General features: G+C 42.3%; 2 protein-coding genes across 8 annotated transcripts in view; both read left to right on the forward strand.

Moving 5' to 3' along the window:
• Positions 1-1,995: 1,995 nt before the first annotated feature.
• On the forward strand, positions 1,996-14,224 carry lonrf2 (LON peptidase N-terminal domain and ring finger 2). The gene is made up of 12 exons (XM_062403099.1): positions 1,996-3,692; positions 7,506-7,624; positions 8,192-8,314; positions 8,585-8,740; positions 9,492-9,717; positions 9,911-10,013; positions 10,145-10,259; positions 10,506-10,627; positions 10,724-10,910; positions 11,055-11,189; positions 11,382-11,531; positions 12,096-14,224. Exons 1-12 carry the CDS (start codon positions 2,948-2,950, stop codon positions 12,252-12,254), a joined length of 2,340 nt encoding a protein of 779 aa, XP_062259083.1. The 5' UTR covers positions 1,996-2,947; the 3' UTR covers positions 12,255-14,224.
• A 4,251-nt stretch (positions 14,225-18,475) lies between these two features.
• LOC133967561 (mitogen-activated protein kinase kinase kinase kinase 4-like) overlaps positions 18,476-23,787 on the forward strand; it is an 86,187-nt gene continuing 80,875 nt past the window's right edge. For all 7 annotated transcript variants that reach the window (XM_062403091.1, XM_062403094.1, XM_062403092.1 and 4 more), the window contains exons 1-2: positions 18,476-18,742; positions 18,982-19,047. In XM_062403091.1, coding sequence (XP_062259075.1) covers positions 18,686-18,742; positions 18,982-19,047 — 123 coding nt within the window. In that variant the 5' untranslated portion in view covers positions 18,476-18,685. The remainder of the gene's footprint in view (positions 18,743-18,981; positions 19,048-23,787) is intronic.

A 23,787-nucleotide genomic window follows, 5' to 3' on the forward strand; every position in this document is an offset into this window, starting at 1 on the left:
TGTAATGTTTTTAATGTTTTAACTGAAATTCAATACGGGGCAGCATTTAAAGTAATGAATGAGTCAGTGTTGATTCAGTCTCATAATATAATTGATGTGATAATTCAAAATCGAATGTTTATTAAATGAAACAATACAACATTCTGTCCCGCTGTTCTCGGCTACAATTTATTATACATAATTCTCATGTATTTTTTACTCATTGATGCTGCTGTCAATGCTACTGTAACAATGGTGCTGCCTTTTTCCATAGATTAGTGTCACTATCATTGTTTCACTTACAGTGCTGCAATACAACTGTTATCTTTCCCTGGGTGCTTTCTGTCAACTGTTACCAAAAGTTCATTGAAACAATGTATGTGATGATGAGGTGCTATGAAAATCTATTAATGTAGCCTATTTGTCTTCCAAACTTTTAAAGCCTTTCCCCAAAGCATAAAGAAAAAGAAGAAAAAGTACATTTCAATTCAATTTCTTTTCCATAATGATTACTGCCAAACACAGTTATGAGGACACAGTAGAGTATTCCATTCCCTTTTCATAAGTGGTGCCTTCAGTCTCAAGTGGAGTGTTTCCCCTTCTTCTGTTCTCAGTGCTGCAGAGGTGTTAAAGTTTGAGTGTGACTTCCAATACTGAAAATCTGATGTCTAAATAAGGTTAAAATGTGTGGGTGTAACTTAAGTTTGCAGCCCAGTGGAAAGATAATGACTCATTTTTGTCACCTCCTGTGCTGACGGACTTCACGAACAGGCTTTGGCACAAAGCATTCCAGCATTTCCATTTCAAATGATTAAGTTAGGAAATTACAAAATATGAAGAGTAAGTCTAAAAATGTGGGTCACTCACACCTGTTTCATAATGTGAAGAGTGTGTTTGGCACATGTACATGTCTGTACCTTTGTTGGTGCACTGATTATATCACTGCCTGATACCTTATCAAGACATTTGTTGTTAGAGCTGCCTCTCCTCTTAGTTACAACCCCCCCCCCCTCTCTTTCTCACACACACACACACACACCCTCACATCACATTATATATCACACACACAGAGTCCATGCAGGGCATGTTGAGGATGATGGAAACGTGGTTATGTGATACCTCAGGGAATTGAGACAGCAGTTCATGTAATCCTAATAACACTTTCCATTTAGGAAACTTAAAATGTTGTAGACGATGCTATATAATGAGTACATATTTCATCAATGAAGATGTATGTAGTTTACTGTAGCATTTTGTCTACAATAAATAAGTGGTTTGAATGTAAAATTCATTTTACCCAAATTCTGAGATGTTCCTGGAGTGTAACCACATTAGGATTTGAATGAATCTGAGTTGCAATCAGCTCCTTTTTCTATATTGTGTGTGTTGCGTTGTCGTGTCCATCAACATCCCATGCAAAAAATCCAACAAATTTAGTACATCTGTAGTACTGATGCTAACTGCGACAGAGGTTTCTTTATGACAGGGCGGTCTCATGATGGACGGTGGAATGGAGACAAACTCAGCCTCATGACCTCATTCTTATTCCCATCTCATTTTCTCTCTGGGAATTTTGAGGACATGGATCATAAACCATGAATCTGTCTTTTTCTATTATTTACATGAGAGACAAATCCAGGTTATTCTTCTTCTCTATTCGTTTAGGCTGAAATGATAAGTATGAACTATGATGTGCTGTCAACCATTTATAACTCTGACCTGAGACAGTGCTTATATAAAGCATTACATAAACGATGAATCCATTCCACAGCCAGATGTGTGGGTTTATGGCTGCCACGGTGATTCTTCCACTCATATACAGAACTTGAACGTGTCTTGCGTGCCCCTGAAGGTATCTTGTTTCTACATCGCAGCTTGTTTTTTAGGAGAGTTCACAGTCTCTGGTCCAGTCTGTCGCCACTGAGAGCTTATACAATATTATTGCGTTACATAAGTGAGCCATATAGTGGGCCAATGGGAGGCTGGGGAGCGCGTCACATGACCCGCCTCGTCGAATTGCGTACAATCCGAAAAAGCGACAACCTTTTATCAGCCGATGCTAGCTGGCTAGCAACCAGTATGAAATGCCATTACTGTTAGCTTCTCTCCCACCGGGGCTTCGTTTTCTCATTAATCGGAAGGGCGTGACACTTGGAAGCCTGAGGACGTATGCGTTTTTCGGGGACATCGCCTCAAGAAGAAACCGTTTGCGGGAGTTCTAATGCGAAGTCACGGTTAGCATTAGCTAGCGCTCACGGGGCTGCGTATATAAACAACGGCTGCGGCTCAGCTGAGCCACGACGCTCTGTTATGGAGTCTCGAGGTAAAATATAAACTATTTATTTTCTACTTTAATTAACTTAACTTTTTAAAACCCCAATACGGCATTTATGCCGTGTTTAATTTAGTTTAACGTCGAGTAAGCGCTATTGAGCAAGTGGAAATTAAGCTTCTTACTTGCTAACGTTAATCTTGGATTTTACTGGCTGGCTCCACGCCACATGTATAGCCTAAACATGTCGTAGAATCGATTAATCATTAGAGGACGCTACTCAGGGAAGTCTGTGTCTTTAACGAGAGAGACTTCATGAGGTCGATAAGAAGGAGCGATAGAGGTTTCATAAGCTCTGTTTGTAAATAACCCCTCCTTCCGGGGGCCATACCAGGTGTTGGCAGGTCATGGCTCCCTGCTAACTGCACTGCTGCTGAGGCACCGCTGGGTGTTTGGGACCGGTGATGTTACACAGACGTCCTATATTACCGAGGTTGAGGTCGTGTGACTCGGGACTAGTCATAGTGTCCAGCAGGCAGAGTCGGCCATAACCGGAGCCTTTGTTTCAACACGTTAAACAAGACTAAGCACACTTTGCGGGTATGATTTTGGCACAGCGTGAGGTGATGGGTCTGCTTTTGTTGGACTGTCAGTGAACGGTCTTAGTCTCTGACTCTCCCTTCTTTGGAGAAGAAGATGGATACAGTATTCAGGTCTCACCAGGGCGAGCCTTTCGTCCACCCGCTCTCCAACCCCGGGACTCCGGGGATCTGTCCCGAGATGCTGGAGGTGGCGGAGGAGGCTAACCGGGCCGGGGACTTTAACCTGGCCGCGGAGATCTACAGCTCCCTGCAGGCTGACTTGCAGCAGCCGGACAGAGGCTTGTGTCTAAGGAAGGCGGACTCTCTGACCCGCGCAGGACGGATATCCGAGGCGCTGGACCCCTACTGCACAGCGGCCAGTCTTGACAAACTGCGCCCGGAGGAGCTCCCCATCCTGGTGGAAACCATCGCCCGGACTCTCCAGGAGAAAGAGCTGAGCATCCTCGCTACGACAAACGGTACAAGCAGTAGCAGCGGGGAGGAGGATGGGATTGTTGGTAACGGGGAATGCGAGGTGGATGAAGCCATGGACTTGTTTTCATGTCGCCTCTGCAAGTGTCTGCTCCACGAGCCCACCACCGTGGAGTGCGGACACACTTTCTGTAAACGCTGCTTAGAGGACGAGACTGTCAAAGAATGCACACTATGCAAACACACGTTGGACAACAAAGACGGACTGCCAAACGGCCTGCGACTGAACGTGGTTCTCAGCGGCCTGTTGGATAAACTGTTTGCAACTGAGAGCAGATCCAGGAGGTTTTGGATTGAGGGTGAGGTGCTGTGGAAGAACCAGAACCTCTCGGAGGCCTTGGAGAAGTACGATGCTGCTGTAGATCTAGGTAAGAGAAGCCTTAATACAAGGATATTTACTACTAATGTTTGTCTGTGTTGAACGTGACTGGCTAAAATTAAAACTAGTTTTTTGCCCAGTTGACCTACTTTACTCAGCCCAGCTTCCCGTTGCTGCCCATAGGTGGCGCCACTCCTACCCATCTAGACTGCACCGAGGTTCAGGCCTTATATGACGCCCCCCCATTACCTAAGTCAGTGATTTTCAAATGGGGGTACGCGTACCCCTGGGGGTACTTGAAGTTACTCCAGGGGGTACTAGAGATTTTTTTTATATATATTTAAAATTAGCTTCCATTCAAAAATCTTTGAAAAATTGTTATTTAACAAATATTCATTAAAATATAAGTGTAAGTTCATGAACTAAATTTTATATTCAGTAGGCTTTTCAATTTAATTATCCTAAAAAAACAGAGTCTCCCCCATACCGATGGTTTGACCCAACCTGGCACACGCCACCTGTCATCACCTGCCTTGAAAACTTCAACAATGGAGTCGAGTTGAAGTGCAGCAGCAATGCTGCTGAAACACGGAGGGACAAGTACCAAAGATGGCGAAACCAGAGCAGAGAGCCTTCCCTTAACAACACCGTGAGAGCTTGTCCCTCTTCGGAGGGGAGCTAAAACGTAAACATTTTCCGTTGTGAAGTTAATGATTCATAACTAGAAGTCTGCATCTCTACCGGTACCCTTTCAAAAATAAAAGCATGTAATACAAAAGCGGAAATGAAATTGTATGACCTTAAAGCGAGCAAATATTTCACAATAAAATAACAGAAAGACAATTCAATAATATTAACAATAACATAGATTGGGTTATTTACACTTTTTGTTTTTTCTGTGGGGAGAGATTGGCCAGCAGTGGCATTAAGCCACCACATCTTCAGCAGTATCTCCAGACAAAACATGAGTCATGTTGGTAAGCCACCTGAGTTTTTTAAGAGGAAACTTTCTGAATTCAGGTCATCTCAAGACACGATGCGAAAAGCCTCCCAGAAGCAAGCGGAAACAAGCTACCTGTCAGTATTCTTTTCGATCTTTAAAGAAGATATTTTAAGATGATAAATATTAAAAAAATATGTTTTGAGCTAATCTTTTATTTAAAACTAAGTTAATGATTTATTTTTTGGGAAGAAGTGTTAAGTTATAATTAAGTTCATGAGTTCAGTTTGAGAACATATCTTTATTATGATCCCAAAAGAGGTCACTTTAAGTAATAATTACTTTTAGGTGCACAAATCTTTATTTATATTGAGATAATAATAAAAGTCTTTAGTTATTTTTATATCTTTTTATTTTGAAATAGTTCAAGAGAGACCACTACAAATGAGCAATGTTATGGACATTGATGGAGTTTTAAATTTGAATGTGTCTAGTTATTACATTACATCTTGCTCACAAAATGCTTTGCGCTGGTTAGGGGGTACTCGGCAAAATTTTTTCTTCGAAGGGGGTACGTCACTGAAAAAAGGTTGAGAACCACTGACCTAAGTAGTACACATTTGATCCTCTGTTTCCCACTGCCACGTTCACACATGGGTTTTCTATTTATACTCTGCAGAACTATAATGTTATGGGGAAGGAATGTGTCTTTCTGGAATTCATTAGATATTAGACCCTCCCACTAAATCCCCATTTTATATATATAGTATTTATTTGCATAATGGTTACTTATTGTACGCACACATTCCTTAACTGTGTGGTGGGCTTCATCCTCAGTGCTCTTATTACTAGTGCTGTTAAGCTGTGTTGGGTAATATCCAGGTTAGACAGTGATGAACTGTCGCTTCTCGACTAATTTAGTAGAACTGCAGCTTTTGTTTTTCATTTTTACTGTAAGCTACTGTTTTACATCATTTCAGGCTTTTGTCACTGTAAGCAGCTGCCTCCCTGGTCCAGCTGACCCAAATTACAGGATGTTCTTTTCTCTTGCCTCATTTCATAGTCAGAACCGGTGTGTTTCATTAACCGAGTGCCAGAGCAAGTCTCATGTGACGCAGTTTGAATCAACAGAGAAAGTGGAAACAACCCTTTCCCACCTCAATCACCTCTATCACCTCTACCCTTCATATTAGGGTCACATTAAAATGTAATTTTATCACATTCATGATGGTTTAAGAAATTGCAGATCATATCTAATAGCAAGGGATTGTACTACGCTCTCTAGTGTGGCATTTTGCGCATTCAATCGAGGCTGTTCAGATTTTTCTCTCCCCTGAATCAATATTGATTCGTGCCTTCTGTCTTGTGAAGCACTCTGGGCAACAGGAGGACAGAGTGCCTTCACAGTTTGGGTACAGTCAGATGGTGTTTTCTCAATACAGACAGCAGGAGGCCCTGTGATACGGATGCAGCCAGAGTGTAATGAGATCATGATATAACCGGAAATAGAGCTGTTATCCAACCTGTGCCTTTTAGGCATTTCCCCCCCACCTCCAATGCTTATGTGTACCACATATCTTATGCATTGCAGTTGCACAATAAAGGTGATATAATGATTTGCAGTGAGTTTTGTAAAGCTCAACGGACAGATGCAATACTGAAGAAGAGGCTACAGTGGGTTTCTTCTGTAAAGCCATGGTAAAGAAAAGCCTGTTTTTTTTTCTTTATTACACTCAGTTTTATTAGATAATAATAAAAGATAGAAAATTGAAATTTATAAACAAAAATAAATGGACTGTTAGTCTGATGAAGGAAAAAGAACGCGACCAAAGCTAGAACACTTGTGTTCTAATTTATACATTTACCTTCGTTGCTGTGTTGATGTAAAATGTATATTCTCCTTAAAATCACATCCACCTTAAAGAACGGCATTTTTTTTATTGATGATCTTATAGTTCCTATCATGCAGTACTTCAAAGCCATGTTAATGTCCTCCCAAGTTTGTTCTTGCCTTAGTGGGTTAGCTGTCCCTCATCACTTGCAAAGACCAAAACCTGCAGGTTCTGGCAATAGTATTACAAAGGAGTTTTGTACAGGATCTTATAGTTTTTCTTCTGGTGAAATATTTAAAACTAATTCAACCATTTGAGATTTAACCAAAACTAGTTTGTTTACTTAACTGTATCACATGTCAGTGTGCAATGGGTGAATAGTCTTCAAACAAACTGTATAACAGCACAAACTTGACAAACCATCACATGTTCCCCTCATTCCAATGTCCTAATTTTGTACATAGAGCTATGATTTGTCTATCCGCACATTCAGTGTGCTTCAATTATTTGATTTCTTCATATTCTGCACACCAGGTGACCATCTTTAATCAAGTTTAAAGCACTCTTATAAATACTACCACGAGATAATGCAAACAGACCCAAACTTAAAAACATGTTGTTTACCAAAATTCCATAACAGTAACACGCCAAAAGTCAAAGCTGGAAATATACTATACCTTTTATGACTATCAGTGAGGTCTGTCGTCCACTAATGTAACATACCTGTTTGGTGGTTGTATAACAAAAAACATTTGAGTTTTGTCAGTGGACAGTAACAGTTGTCACAACTTATCATAACTACACACATTCTGTAGCATTGTAACAGTGACGCAGGTCTTATATCACATCTTATATGTCTGCCCCGTTTTCCACCAGACCTAGAAAAACTTGTCCAGCCCCTTGAGGCCTATCCAGCGACCTTAAGTTGTGTGGTCAAAGACATTACAAATGTTGTGTTGGCCTTAATATAAATGGAATGTTTGATGTGAAAAGACATATATAAGAAGAAATAACATGGTTATTGTCTCCAGGACGTGAGTCAAAGTATTGTCCTCTGACCGTCTGTGTTTGTGTTTCCTGTGGTGTACAGTGCCCTCCTCAGGCCGACTGCTGTTTCAACGGGCTGAGTTGAACATGGAGATGAGGAACTTCAGCAAGGCAGTGCAGGACACCAGTAGCCTCTGTAGAACAAAACCTCTCTGGACCGAGGTGAGAAAGGGGTTTGAAATGTAGCTGCTGGTCAGAATTAATTAGCTTTATATAATTAAAGGATACTGCCAATTTTATATCAAGAGAATTTTGATTTGGAATATGAACTTGACATAAAAAGAGGGAAAGGATTTGTGAGTGTGTAATAATAATACTAAAGTTTGGAATTTCAACAACATAAAAGACCTTTTTAAGACTTGTCGGACACATTACATTTCAACATCACAGGCAGCAAATAAAAAAATATTTATCTACGTGTTAAACGCAAATTATTGTCTTCTTATTTTTGGCATTTGTATTCATTTCTTTAGCATTCTTTGCTGTTGTGGCCACTAGTGACGCAAGTGATCATAAATTAGCCCTTTACACGCAGATATCATCAAAATATATGCTTCTCAATGTGCAACTTTTAGTTTGAAATCCAAATCAAATGGTTTATAAAAAAAACATAAGATCACTGATAAAAAATCCCCAATTGTTGAAAACAGATTGCAGCATTGAGGTTATTTTTCAAGTAGAACAACATACTTGATTGTCCCAAACTTACTGACCTTTTGTTGATTTCAGGCTCACTATCTGAAAGCCAGTGCTCTCAGGAAAGCAGACCGGAACGACGAAGCCTTGCAGGAATACTTAATATGTCTGGCGCTGAAGCCCGACTGGACCAAAGTCAAACTGGAGGCTCAGAAGGTACGAGAAGAAGCTGATTTATGTGCCTGAGATATGAATATATTGAATCTCATCAAATCCCAAAGCTTCTTAAATCTAATATTGTCATGCAGCGTCCAAGCTCAGACTGTGTTTCCAACACTAACCTGATGCATCCAATGATATAATAGGCAGTTTATGTACATCTTTATGATACTAACGCATAATTACTCATTCTTAGTGCAATACCATGTAGTTTATGGAAATTTTTTAGCCATTAATCTAACGTCTTCATCTATTTTCCAACCACAGGTCCTTAGCGAGCTCTTTTCCTCCGTATTTGATAATGAGGACAGGCCGACACCACTGCATCCTCTGCAGGGAGGGTTGGCCAGCCGCCTCATCAAACCTGACATCTTGCTCAGGTCCCTGAGGCCTCTCACACAGAGACCAGGCTCCTCCTCACAGGTAACTGCACAGGCACACAGACACACTAATGGAAGCATTGTTGAAAAAGGGATACTTTTCTAAATTACTTAAGGAATTATTTAGAAGATCAATGATTTTTTTTATAAAATGATTTATCCCCAACACTGTTTTATTTGATATTTAATCTCTGTTAATTTTAAGTCAAAACAGTTGATGGCCGCTGAAAAGCATGTTGTTCTCACCTTGCCACATCTCCGGCAGTAATTTAAACTGCTGTTAACAAGACTGTGTGTTACCTGCTTATATAATAAAAGTTATGTCATTAAGACCTTAGATCTAAAAACACTGTTCACAATTATTGAAGGGCGTTCTTCTTATTTTTGCAAATTGGAAAATTAGCGTAAACGTGGCCTCTGGGAAAAATAGATTTTATTTGAGATGCTGGTGTGTATTGGTCCGAAGGTTCGTCTCAGTTTATATCTAATTGATTGTTTCCTGAGACATTGGTCACACACCAACAGAGTAACTGCAGCTGTTGTTGTGACCTGCATACCTGTAAAAATAATCATTCCTCAGAATTCTTTCCCCAAGTGCTAAATACCTTCATGGTCAGCTGCACTGCATTATCATACAGAATACTTACTACATACACAACAGTTGTCATCTTTATATTCACATGAATTTGATTAGTTGTACACAGGAGCACTCGTTGTCAAATTGATCATCACTCTTTAATAGCTCCGCTCTTACATACTCCAGCTCTAATCGCTCTGTCTGTGTCTTTCTTCAGGACTCTGATATCAGTGTGAACATACATGCTCCAGTGGACAACTCATCCTCCAGACTGTCCATTGTGGCACCCGGTAAATTGGACCCCGCTGCAGGGGAAGGCTGCACTAAGAGCCTTGCCGTCGTTCTGGCTGCACTACCGGCGTTCCCTAGTGGCCTTAAGAGGAAACATGGCAATGACGTACCATCAGAAACCTTCAACCCCCCCTCCAAACAGCTCAGACCAGGTTGGAGAGTCCGAATTTCATTAAAAAATACACACTGATCACTGAATACAATTTGATAACTTTAATTGTCAAAAGTTGTACTTAAATTTACTACTATTCAGTATTTGCCTCAGCTTGATGTCGAAAGCATGTAGACAATAAATAAGATGCTAATTATAATGTGAATCCTGATGTTGTAATGCTTTCTGTGCAGATGAGGTGAGCGGCTCACAGACATTGGGCTCAGTGTGCGGAGGAAGGATTGTTCCTGCTGACCTGTTGGACAGTGGAGACATGGAGTGTTCACTGTGCATGAGGTGACTGCACATACTCACACACAGATGAACTACATGCCAACACAATAGTCAAGCAATTAGGAACAAAAGTATATAAAAACTATGTGATGTGGTTAAATAAATCTGTGCTCTTTCGGCCATTTTTCCTCCAGATTGTTCTATGAGCCCGTGGCCACTCCCTGCGGACACACCTTCTGCCTCAAGTGTCTGGAGCGCTGCATGGATCACAACCCCAACTGTCCCCTGTGCAAGGAGAACCTTGCTGAGGTGCGCACACACATTTCATATAGGTTTTCACCAATTCCACCACAGGCTCCTAATTTTAAGATTTGTCTCCTTTGATGTCTTTGCAAATATTTGGTAACACAATAAGGGTTTTTGATTTTTTTCATTGACCAAATAATTTATAGATAAACACACAAAATCTTGACTGACTGCACAATAATCAAAATAAGTGTCTGTAGTCCTTCTGTCATAAATAGTATACTCATGCTTTCTGTAATGTCGTTGCAGTATCTGGCCACCAGGGGTTACAACAAGACCCTGCTGATGGAGGAAGTGCTGCAGCGTTACCTAGGAGACGAGCTGAATGAGAGGAAGAAAATCCATGAAGAGGAGATGACGGAATTGTCCAAGTCAGTTTCTCATAAAACCTTGAGGGATATTTTTTTGTTAGATTTGTAGATTCTCACAAATGACCCAAGTCTCAACATCTTCATTCTGTCTTGTAGCTTGAAACAAGAAGTGCCGGTCTTTGTGTGCACCATGGCCTTCCCCACAATCCCCTGCCCGTTGCACGTGTTTGAACCGCGCTACCGCCTCATGATCCGCCGCTCCATGGAGACTGGAACCAAGCAGTTCGGCATGTGTATAGCTGATGAGCTCAAAGGATTCGCCGACTTCGGCTGCATGCTGCAGGTGAATGTTTGTTTATGTCTGTATGAGGTTCAGGATGACGCACATTTTATTTTTTCCTTCTTGCTCCAATTTTCACGTCACTTTGCTGTATGCAGTCATGTTATAGATTCTATGATTGTAAATACAATTTCAATTGGGTTTCAGGTTCGGGATGTGAAGTTCTTTCCTGATGGCCGTTCAGTGGTGGACACCATTGGTGTGTCACGGTTCAAAGTCCTCAGCCATGGCCAAAGAGATGGTTACAACACGGCTAAGATCGAGTACCTGGAAGACAAAAAGGTTTGTCAGTGGCTGTTTATTTAGATACTGTCAATCATGCTGCTGTCAAGAAGATATCTGGCAGTTTTTGAGCAAGTTGAATGTGTCAATAAATATGCCCTTAAATATGCCCACTATTTAGCACCATTTGATTCCTGTCCTGCCACCACCAGCTTTTATAAAAACAAAAATACAATCTCTATTTCTATTCAGGTTGAGGGAGAGGAACTGGTGGAGCTGGTGAAGCTGCATGACTCTGTGTATGACCAGGCAAACGGCTGGTTCACCTCGCTGAAAGACAACATGAAGAGCCAGATACTCAGCCACTTCGGACACCTTCCCAGCAAAGACCCTGACCCACAGGTTCGAAAACAAGATGCTAGTTTCCTGATGTCTACTGAAATAATATTGACTGTACTACACTGAGCCCTTTATCACATAAGAGTACATGGTATAAGAGGGGAAGGAAAGTTCTGTATCATTTTATTTGGGTTTATTTGAAATCTTGGATGGTTGTTTCCAGCCTTCACTGAGATATTGGTCAACCATAGAAAAGTACATACATGAATATTATAAGCTAGAAAACGTTCTAGGAACATTCTTTATCCAGCCAATTTCCCCCCTGATTAAAAAATAAAAAGCATAGTTATTTTTCACAGAAAAGTCCTCTCGAGGGCCCCAGGTTTTCTGGTGTTTCGTCTCTGATAAGGCTAAAAAGAACAAAACCTAACTAGAAGCAAAAAACTCAGACTATTCCGCAGGTAAAATATACATTTTTGTCTAGGGATGCATCGATCGGTAGGCCAGAAACAGGAATTGGCAGATATTCAACCTGGTCGGCTATTCAGTGAACATATTGTGTGCCGTTAAAATGTACACTCACCAGCTCTGTGTCTCATTGTTTGTATATTTTTTTTCTCCCTGCAGGGCAGTCCCTGTGGTCCGGCCTGGTGCTGGTGGCTGCTCGCTGTCCTTCCCCTGGAGAATAGAGCCCAGCTGACCATCCTGTCCATGACCTCCCTCAAAGAGCGACTCATTGCCATCCGCAGGGTCCTCATCTTTGTCACGCGCAAGAGGCCACGGTGATGGCTGAGCAGTCAGACAGGATGCTTGGGCTTCTATGCAGTTCAAAACTCATTGGTCATTCAATGGTCATTTGGTGTTTTACTCATTCATACTGTACTGAAGTCACACAGTCGTTTCTGTTGGGAATGAAAGAGGGTTGGTTGTGCTCGTATGATGGCATTCCCTTCCCACTATTCATCTGTTCATCCTCCAACCAACAACCTAACTGGCTGTATTGAGCAACAAAACATTTGAAAGGACTGCCCTCTCACCTTGTTATGTTCAGGGTAAAAGCGGTCCTGCTGAGCCCTGTCACTTCCATTAGGTGTCTCCTGGATGATTCACTCGACTCTGTTCTGAAGGAACAAAAATGTATCATTCTTGGCGGACCTACTCGAGAGGTAGATCGGTTCCATCCGCGGCTCCTCCAGATTTTGACGAAGTGTCCTTGTGCAAGACGCTGAACCCCAAACTGCTCCTGATGCTGTGTCATTGTGAGCATGTGGGAATTAGTGAGTGACCCGTACATTGTAAAGCATTTTTAGTGGTGGGCCAACACGAAAAGCTCAATATAAATGCAGTATTTTTTTTTTTTTACCATTTTACCACCACTAAAGCATTGTCAAAAGGAAAGGATCAGGTTCAAGAGATTTTTTCAACCTATGCCGCAGTATGTCACAAGCTGAAACAGACGCTGGCCTGTCACATTGCAGTGTGGCTGTGTGACTGCTTGTACAGGTATGGAATCAATACCAAATCTCACCTACTGCAACATGAAGCAAAAACACTCGAACAAGTACAACTCTAAAACATCTCGCTCCTCTCGTCTCGGCAGAAGGTTCAACACAAGTCAAGGGTAAACCCACATCGGGGCTCACACAGAAGATCCAGATCCATTTGATCGGGAACTTAAATGTTCTATTGTAGCATTTCTCTGGACTTCAAATTCCATCTTGGTTTATTGAGTTTCTCCCTCTTATATGCCCGTTTGTGTACGTGTATGGTGAACTTTTAAGTTGGGTGATTTGTATGTACATCAATGTAACTTGGAGGCCTTTTTAATATGTTTTATTTAAGAAACGTTTCAACCTCTCTTTTCTCTACTTCGATCTCTCTCTGTCTGGGTGAATTTGGACGCACGCTGTAATGCAATTCCTGTTTGTGAAGTTGGTCTGTGGGGTTTCCCTGTGAACAAAGAGTTACAGAATCAATGCTTTTCTCGCGCGCGCGTGTGTGCGTGCGTGCGTGCGTGCGTGCGTGCGTGCGTGCGTGCGTGCGTGCGTGCGTGCGTGCGTGCGTGCGTGCGTGTGTCTCTCTCTCTCTCTCTCTCTCTCTCTCTCTCTCTCTCTCTCTCTCTCTCTCTCTCTCTCTCTCTCTCTCTCTCTTCCCCCCCCCCCCTCCTTGGGGCCTGACAAACGTGCTGAATCATTTTCCTTAGTCTGAAAAAGTTTGCAAAGCAGATGTCTTAAAGGAAGTATTTTGACCTGGCATTGTTTGCTGTTTCCCCTGCCTTTATTGGCTCAATCCTGTTTACTTGGGTTAAACAGCGAACATTAATTTGTAACTGCTCCACAGCGCTTAACAAAAATGTTATGTTGCGATTGGATCGCAGGTACCATTGGGAGGTTTTGGCCACCTGTGTTGTTGTTCACAAGAATCTTCACCAGTGTGCTTTTAACATCTGGAGGTTGTTGATTGCTCAAATTTGACGCCTTTTGCAAGTCATTAAATTAAATAAAGTCATTAAGTAAATAAAATCACATTATGATTAATTTAAAACTGGTAAGGCTGTGGTTGTAATTGCATTACCAGCGTGCGGGAAAATGCTCCGTTCCTCTATACAATTCTGTCCTTCCAAAAGTTTGTGACTCCACTGCAGTTGCTGCCTCTCCCCATAGGAGCAGTGTTCACAATGTGCTGCATTTCCCTTGTATATTTGTATAGGGAGCTCTTATACCTATTTTTTATTGCAAATAAAGAGAATTAATTGAGTCTGTCTCTGTTATTTTTTGGGAAACTCATGTTATAGTTAGAGGAAGAACGAAACTGTGTTTACGAGAACAGAGGTTAAAGAATAAACTTCAGATAATAATGTGCATTGTCAAATTAATCATATGAGCCCACTTGGTTTAAAAAGGTGGCTTTAATCCAGAACTTAAATAGTTTTCATTTAATTTCCCATTCATATTCCATAGCTTTATATTTATGTCTAGAGCAGGTCGTCTCTGGAGGCCGCTGTTTCTTTTAAAGTTGGTCAAACTAAACAGCTTTGGAGTTTTTATGAAAAATGAAGTCTACAACAGGTTCATTTTCATATTTGGAATGGGAGGGTATTCAGCCGCAACCCACTTCTTCACCACTATACGTCACTAAATTCTACACTGAACCTTTAAATGTGCCTGATGTTTTTGACAAAATTAAAGAATTAAACACTCAAGTAAAAAATACTTTTCTGGATCTGCCCTTTTATCAGGATCCATGCCAAACTTTAGTGGGTTCTTTCTTTCTTCACAAATGCACAGGCTGTGAAAGCATTACATCCTTTGTGGAGATAACAAAAGTTACAATGAATAGAAATGCATCTTAGAAACTGTTTTATTCAGCTTTACGTCATGAAAGAAGATAAAGAGAAACCCACTGAAGAAAATTTGTTATTACTGATAATCAGCCCTTCTTGTCCTCTGTGCTCATGGCCCCGGGCAATTGCCCGCTTTGCCCACCCTGTTGGGACACCCTGTACATGATACATACACAAGGAACAAATAACCTGAAATTTGTGATTCATCTGCGATACATGTGAACCCCATGTTAAACTTAAACTGGAGGCGGTGGACTAGTGGCAGAAACTCGGACTATGGGCAGAAAAGGTCTCTGGTTCGTCTCTGGTTGGACTCCACAGAGAAACAACAAAAAGACTAACCTGGATTGATCTTTCCAAAAATCCAAGAGGATTCTCCCTACCCTGTCTAGTGCCTCTGAGCAAGGCACCTTACTCCCCAAACATCTGCTCCCCGAGCGCCGTACATGGTCGCTTACTGTTCTGTGTGTCCTGCACCAGATGGGTCAAAAGCAGAGGTTAAATTTCCCTACTTGCATGAGTGTACCTGTGCATGTCTGTGCATGTGTTTGGGACAAATAAATGTATCTTAATCTTAAATCTAGATTATTTCTCATCTGAAAGACAGCTGTGGACGAATCTCATTACCACTACACCGAAACATCTGAGATGGAAAATCTGAGGAAACATATCTCTGTATCACCCGCTTAACTCCAGATCACATTGCGTCTCCATGTTTTTCTTTCTGTTTCTATCTTTTTAAATGTCTCCCTTGTTCCTGCAGCCGAAGGCCACAGTAGCACCTCTATGTGCCATAGGGGGGCAGTGTTTGTTAGTGAAATAGCAGTTGGGATGCATTGAGGGCACTGAGTTCATGTAGGGTTCACACAGAGAAGAAGGACAAATCAGGGAGTAAACACAGCAATTTCTGCTCGCAAATTAGATTATGAGGATGGAAGGGTTCTTCTGAGGACAACATCTTTTCAAACAGCTTCAACACATTCATGCACCACATCCAATATGTTCTGACGTCCGGTCAACACTGCAGATTGTAGGCACATAGAAGCTTGGATTGCATTTGTCAGGGGTGTGGTTTATGTTTTTATAATATTTTATACCTGGCACCAAACACACAAGTGGAAATAGATAAAAAGGGCCAACAATTTAAATTTAAACTATATTATTCTTGAACTTTGCTGCTTCTGGAACTGTTTCAGTATCAAGCCTGCCCCTTTTTTTCGGTTTTGTATGGGAGAAGTCAGCTGAGCGTTGTGCGGTGTTTAATCACCACCCTGTTTTGCTTTCACACAGTGTCACCCCCTTAGTCCTGGCATGTTTTACTGGATAAGAAAACAGACTTGCTCAAGGGCATCAGCGTGGAGGCTTTTTTTGTTATTTGCTAAGGCTGGTTCATCTTAATATGTCTTGTTTTTAAATATTTATTGAGCCAAAGATAACTATAAACACAAAATATTCTGGAGTCATTGCTCCTTTTCACAGTGTACAATAAATGATGACTGTAATGGGTCACATTAGAGTGCAAAACTCTGACAGGAGCCAACATCCCCCTTATAAAACTGGATTTGAATGAGATTTGCACCAAATGCACACACTTCTAAATATCAATCCTTGAAACATCCTGATTCTTTACAAAAATCAATCAGTTGTTCTCTCAGACATCAAGGAAAACGACACACAATGTTGAAGAAAGTGAACTGTCATGGTAATCAGTTGAGGGGATATTGTGTAATCCTGCTAACTAACAAACAATCAAATAAACTAACAATGTACGCTAAAGCAATAAATACAACAAAGTTCTCTTGGTGTTTCTTTATTTCCGTTCATCTTACACAGTAGCTTTACCTAGGACCCCGAGGTGAGAGGGGCCCCCAGAGAACGGTTGATTTCACTATTTTGTGAGAACCCCCTTAAATTCTAAGATCACCTGACTCCCTGATGAGGTCCCATGCCACTAAAGTCAATTTAGAGGTTTGGATGAAGACGAGAACATCTAAATGTGAGAATGATGGTTATCCAAAGTCTGCACTTTGACTGTATAATTTTGACAATGACAGAATCTTTTGAAGATGAAATAATTTGGTTTGGTATCATGTGTTACTTGTTTGGGGGGGGGGGGGGAGGGGGTCTTTATTTTTAAATATTGTAATAACTGTGATGTTTAAATGTCTTTTTCTTTGTGATATGCCACAGATATATATATATATATAAAAATGGCTTTTATTTAACTAATTTGAGGAGGTGCAACTATTGACAAATAAAGCTGAGGCTACATATGAAATCATAGCAGCTTTTTTAAATGACTTTAAATTAATTTGAAAATAATGGGGAGAAGGTTAAATTATTTCAAACCAACCTTATTGTAAAAACAAAGACCTGATGGGTAACTCACGTTCAACAGTATCAACATAAAAATCGAACCATTTAACCAACTCATCTAGTTGGAGAGGAAGAAGCTGATCTGACCAGCACATGATACGTTATCTGCACATGTCGCCTGATGTGAGTATGAGTGGTGAGCGGCATGTGAGAGTGAAGGCAGCAGGTTTTGAGTCCCGCCTGTGTGGATATCACGGACAGAGCGGCACAGCGGTGACAGTGCTGCTGAAATATTTATCACTCTCCATCTTGCCATGCTCTAATTGCTGGGTATCCGTCCGACAGGGAAACAGGAGGGGACACAAACAAAGGCATGGAGAGAAGGATTTGCAAGGAAAACGGGGAGAGGAGACCTAGATTTGGAAATGTATTTTTCACCATTAGAAAACACTGATTTATTTAAATGGCCTTTTATATATATATAGTATTATGAACTATACAGCAGCCAGCCACTAGGGGGCTGAAGAGATGTTTTCGCCATCTTTATATGTAGCTGCAGTTAACAGATGTTGATGACATAACAGATCCTTCAAGTCCAGACGATTGCACAGACGCGTTCCTAACAGCAACCGCCGGTGGCAGCAGGAAAAGGCAGGAAGTGATGTCAGTCTGCGTTCACAGATACACCTCTACAGGAGAACGTGCAGGGATTGTGCCGATTCCCGTGCATGTCTGAAAGACTTTATGCTTGGAGCTCAGAATGATGTCACACCCGAATAAACAGAATGGATGCCGTTGCAGTTGCAGTGCAAATTACCTAGCATTTCACTCATACTAACGCCTTATTAAAACGTCCAAAGAGGCAATTGGACAGTACTATGTCCAATTAATGTTAATGACAGATGTGCTTATGAACGATACGAAGTATTGCTTTCACTACTGTTGATCCACGGAGGGGCCATCTTGGATTTTCAAGTCGAGGGTTGTGAGGTTCCTCCGGTGTTCTGGTTGCAACTTCCGACTGGGGGGGGTCTGTAATTCGGAGGTTTATTGGATCGCAGCTCTCCACCTGGGGAGCGAGCGGAGAAAGTCCTCAGAAAGTCCGGAGTCTCTCAGTCGGACAGTGGCGTTCACTTGGAAGTTTGGTGCATGTCTGCAAGCAGCTACTTTCTGCTCAGGGCCCCAGATCTTCTAGAGCTGCCCCTGTCATAGAGAGAGAGCTAGAGAGAGAGGGGAGGGCTGTTGACAGAGAGAGAGAGAGAGAGAGAGGGCGGGGAATCGAGGTAGAGAGACAGCCACTCAAACAGGGAGAGAGAGAGAGAGCGAAAGAGAGAGAGAGAGGGGCTCCGGCAGTCGCTCGGTATGTAGCAGCGGCGGCAGCGGCAGCAGAGGAGCCTCACACCGGGATTACAGGGAAAAACACGGCTGGGACGGAGATCACCACCGGCGGGATTAAGTCTAAACCCACCCGAGGATGAGACTCGCCCCGCGGGCTTGAAGGAGAATCGAACACACGCCGCTATTCCCCTGATTTAGCTCCGCTTTTTTTTAAACGAAAATGGCGAACGACTCTCCAGCTAAGAGTCTGGTGGACATAGACCTAGCTTCTCTGCGGGTGAGTGCTTCTCCCCCGGACATTTATACCCCACAGATCCGCTGATTTTACACAGGAACCATCACACGATCATATAAGAGGAGGGGACTCCTCTTTGTCTTTATATCCGCTGGCATGGGAGGCCAGAGAGCCGGGCTCTGCCGGTGCACACATCCAACTCACCCCGATGTCATTAGGCTACAACAGGGAATCAATTAATTCCATCCAGTGATTCTTATTTGTCTGTTTTCTAAATCCAGGATCCTGCTGGGATCTTCGAGCTGGTGGAGGTAGTGGGGAATGGCACCTATGGACAAGTGTACAAGGTTGGTGTCTGCCTCATCTCTCTGTGTGTGTGTGTATGTGTGTTGTGTTGTGTGTGTGTATGTGTGTGCGTGTGTGCGAAGGCGGAAACTGAAGCACAAACATGCATTGATGTCCCCCCCGACCCACCCTCCAGTCTCAGGTTTATTATAACACATCCCCTCCTTCAGCGGTGCAGTCTGGACTGGATTATCTCTCACTGCTGCACATCCATTCGTTATTTTTGATTCCATTTCCCCACCATCATCCCTGCGCAGCCACTCTGGTCCCATCAAGGCTCCTCCATCCTCCCTCCCTCCCTCCCTCCTCCTCCGCATCCACACCCCAGTCAAATATTTCTCCACATACTGGACGCGTTGCTTTGCACTGACCAGTCCAGCCCCATCCATGCATGACAGCCCTCACCACGCTGACTGACTTGTGAGCCATTGGATGGGCGGTGTTACGTTGCGCATTTGTGCACATCATTGCCCAGCAGGCCTCCCGCCGGAGAGGCTGTCTGCTGCATTTATAGGGATAGGCCTGTTCATCCCATCTCACACACACACACACATATGTACACACTCACACTCACACACACACACACACACACACACACTCACATGCACACACTCATACAGTGGAAAAGGCATTTGATGGACACCTGGTGCTTCTGCCGCCTGCATCAGAGAGGAGCAGCGACATCCTCCTGCTGTTGCCTGGTAGAAACCAGAGCAGATGGAAAGAAGAGAGCTGCTGGATCTCTTCCTGCGAGACTGAGCTATTTTAGATCATTCTGAAATATGCAGCACTCGTGAGAGGAAGTTGTGTGTTTTGTGTGTGTCTGTACTTTCCTGGTGTCTGCTGCAGGAAAAATGGCTTGTTTGGACTTAAGTCACGTTAATGTCACAGATGGCGGCAGTGGGAACTGTCTCCATGGTAATGAACTGGAAGCTTTCACGCCATTGGACGGCTCCTCTCGTAGATATTTATGTTCCAGAACTTGCGAATCAAAGCTGTGATTGGCTCTCGTTTGCTGTGCGAAGGTTATTTAACATCATGGCTACCACAGTTATTATAGGTTTATTTCAAACATAAATATTGAGGTTTTGCACTGAGCTCTGGGCGTGGGATGTAGTGGGTCATGTGAGGTTTAAAAAGTCAGCATATACTGGTTTAATTGGCTTTAATCGTCGACTTATATGTGCAATCTTGGGATTACCAGATTTACTTACCACTTGAATGTTGATGCTTGTTGTATACACTGCCATATATTGAATCATTGAGAAGTCATAGTAAACAAAGATGGTCTCCACTTCCTCACACTACTCAGAAATGAAGCCAAAATATCCTGGGTATGAACATAGCCCTAACCCACAGAGTCTGTACAGTAGCAATTGGGGATTGGAATCCCTGTATTTAGGCCCCGCAAATACATGTGCCTGACCAATCATGAGCCAGTCTTAGCTGTCAATCATGATGTTTCAAGCCGTTTCTATAACATCAAATAACTAGCTAAAACCAAAATTCTCAGAAATGGACGTAGTGGACGTAATTTTTTAAGTCGTCATAATCAGACTTTGCTCTGTCACTTGTCACAAAACAACGTGGACATGTAGACATAGTTAATTTTGCTCTTGCACTGCAGGTTATGGGCTGAGGCTCATGTAAACTATGTGCAAAGTAAATAACATATAATCTTGTGTCCTCACCATATGAGAAAGGCTTTCAGATCTCAGAGTGGATTCAGCTGAAGGAAATGTTCTCCTAACTACTGCAATGAAAAAATGACTCTTTGTTGAGTGGACGTCGCTCACACATGATGATCTGAATTAACCCAGCCCGGTGCTAGGTAGAGCTCAAACCTTCACTAAGGCCCAACAGTCCACTTGAATTCAATCCAGCTGCCACAAATTGCTCAAACTCATAGACATCAGTCCTCTAAATAGGCACTGTTAATTTCATCAAGATTCATGAATTATTCCCTGGATGATTGGTAATCCTTTCTTTCTTCTACCATGTCCCATCTTTCCACCAAGATTTGTGGAAACGTGTTCAGCAGGTTTTGTGTAATCCTGCTGACAAACGAGCAAACAATCATCCAGGAGTTTTAGCGGCAATGTGTTGACAGCTGAACAACCCGGTTTTATAGTCTTATTACTATTTTACACATGTTCAACGCAGCGTCACTGTTCACAACACAGTGTGACGGTCTACTGCATCTGGGCCACCAAGGATTTCACAAGTGACCAGCAGCACGGAGCGAATCCAAGGCCGAGACGAGTGTCGCGTTGAATCCGATTTTACAGTCGTGGAACGTCTGCCGTTATCTCACAGAGAAACGTCTAATGATCATAATGAAGTGCAGTAATGGCGGAGTGGATGCACTTGGTCAGATATTTTGTGTTTTGGGTACCTCTGAAATCCCATCCTGATTGGCTCTAAGGTTTGCTCCGGTCTGTTTTACTTGTGCATAATTCTGGTTTGGTGGAGGATGAATGCGTCTCTCATCCAAAGCGAGGGACAAGTGATTGTGGGAACGCTCAGATGCACTGGAACATAAATTAACCTTGACATTTTGAGTTTAGTTCCTCAGGATTCGGTGATTCATAACCACATGTTCCATGGCAGTTTGAGTGAGGAAGAACCAAGGTCTTCCTTTTTTAGTTTTAATTTTTTTTAGTTTTTCTTCTTTCTGAAAAGTCTGTCTTGCAAACATCTGACTCAAAAATGTTTGCCCTATGTGTTTGTGTCTGCACATGTGCACTTGATGCCAAACTCTTACCGATTGGTTCGGGCTTCTCCGACTGCAGAGTGCGACTGGATGCAGCTGTGCGCTGACAGCAGCTGTTGGGATGGAAAATAAAGTAGATGAGAGGTTGGGGGGGGGGGGGTAGAAAGAGGTATGGAGATATAGTAAGGAAAAGAGGAACCACAAGAAAGAGAGAAGCATTCACCCTTTAATCACCAATGTGTTTTTGTTTAGTTGCCATTGAGAAAAGGATGACGGACCTTGGTGACCTCCACATTGTTTGGAAAAGTTCCCATTGAACTCTTAAATATCTCAAACTGGTTTTCACACGCTTAAAAAAAACAACCACATTATCTTTGATCAAGTTCTCGACATTCAAACTCTTTAAGTGCAAACAGCTGCCTGCACGTTTTAAATCTGTATTCATCTGCCACCATTTTCGGTGCATTTCCATTTACTTGGTAGTCGCGTGGCAATCCGCCTCGAGACAGGTTCATGCTCGCCTTTCCGGTCCTGCTGCACAGAACGGCAGAAAAGATGTCACCTGCAATGTTGTGCTGCAACACCTCAGCTGGTCGTGCACTTATAGCAAACTGGAGGAAACAAACTATTAACTACTAGCAATGACCTACAGTATCTATTGATAGAAAATCCATCTGCAGTTTGGTAGCCCTATGAAAATGTTATTAATGAAGTATAAATATATATATATATTAGTTAATTTAGACAAGAGGCTATTTCAGTCACAATTAATGTGACTGAAAAATGTAAATGAATTCAATCAAATGAATAAACAATAGGAATTACCTCAGCTTCATTAAAGAGGTCAAGGGTCCCAGTGTTTCCGTTACCGTTAAGCAGTGGGCGGTGAAAGAGAAATTAAATTAGAGCTGAAAGAGGTAACAGGAATTTTTTTAACTCTGGGGGGTGAGACCACACTCAGCATGTGGGGCTGGGAATCCCCCTCTCTGAGGAAATGGTTTAACCCATTTATGACTTACTGAGCTTCTCTGCTCCAAACCACAGCTGCAGCTGTTTCAGCCTCACGGAGACGGGCTGTGTTCAAGTTTACAAAAACGAGGAAACAAGCCAAAACTGATCTGTTTTTAAATGTCCCTGGAACTGAAAGGTGAAGTTTGTTCGCTCTCGTCTTGTGGGTGGCGGCAGAGAGAGCGGGTGAATGTTTGTGAGGAAGTAGTGAAACGGCGGAAGTCATCAGTATAGTGACGAGAAGTTGGTGGCTTTGCTGTGATGGTGAGATTAGAAAACCACAACCCGGCTTCCACACGCAGCGTCTCTGCAGTTCAGAAAGTGAGATCTTGAGGCACCGGGTAAATCCTGCTGAGTGCATGTTGTGGGATTTATCTTCAAGTGAAGCATAACAAATATTGATTTCTATATTTGATGTACTATATTATGTTTATGTTCCAAGTGTGAATTCATGTAAAGATGAATGTTGTAGGATTATTACATTCAAGATTTAATCTTGAAATAAATACAAGTTAAATGGAGAAAATCTTTCTTTCAAATACAGCAACAGAGATTTCAGTATCAGAATTGCGCTGCTCCCTAATATTGGCATCGGCCCCCAAGCATCCATTTGGGTCAGGCTCTAGTGTGAAGGCAGATCCCTCCCTCACTGTCTGATGCACTGTATTGTGATCATAGACCTCTCACCATTTAAAGTCGGTCTTTGAAATGTTATGAGATTATTTCTCAAGGCCTTCCTGAGAGTTTACAGGGAGACTTCAGTGTTAGATTACCGAGCACTGCAGATGAAGGCTGAGTGCCCGTGTTACTCAATAACCACCAGTAAGACTTGTTCTGATGCTGATGAGTTCATTTTGTTGTTGATCTCACAGGAAACCAGTGAAGAGAAGTAAGAGTGGGTGTGATGTAATACTACTGCTTCGATCTGATTAAGCGGCAGCAGCAATGCAACTATTGATTATCCTTCTCATGGGAAAGCCTCATATTCGAGGAGCTGGAAACAGGAGATAAAGTGCAAATG

This window comes from Platichthys flesus, chromosome 13 (genome assembly GCF_949316205.1).
Source record: "Platichthys flesus chromosome 13, fPlaFle2.1, whole genome shotgun sequence".
Taxonomy (NCBI): Eukaryota; Metazoa; Chordata; class Actinopteri; order Pleuronectiformes; family Pleuronectidae; genus Platichthys; species Platichthys flesus.

Excerpts from the sequence above, each read along its gene's own strand:
- lonrf2 (XM_062403099.1), top strand. The coding sequence starts at position 2,948 with ATGGATACAGTATTCAGGTCTCACCAGGGCGAGCCTTTCGTCCACCCG. Across the intron at positions 8,741-9,491 it reads GACCAGGCTCCTCCTCACAG|GACTCTGATATCAGTGTGAA; the intron begins GTAACTGCACAG and ends GTCTTTCTTCAG. Across the intron at positions 9,718-9,910 it reads CTCCAAACAGCTCAGACCAG|ATGAGGTGAGCGGCTCACAG; the intron begins GTTGGAGAGTCC and ends CTTTCTGTGCAG.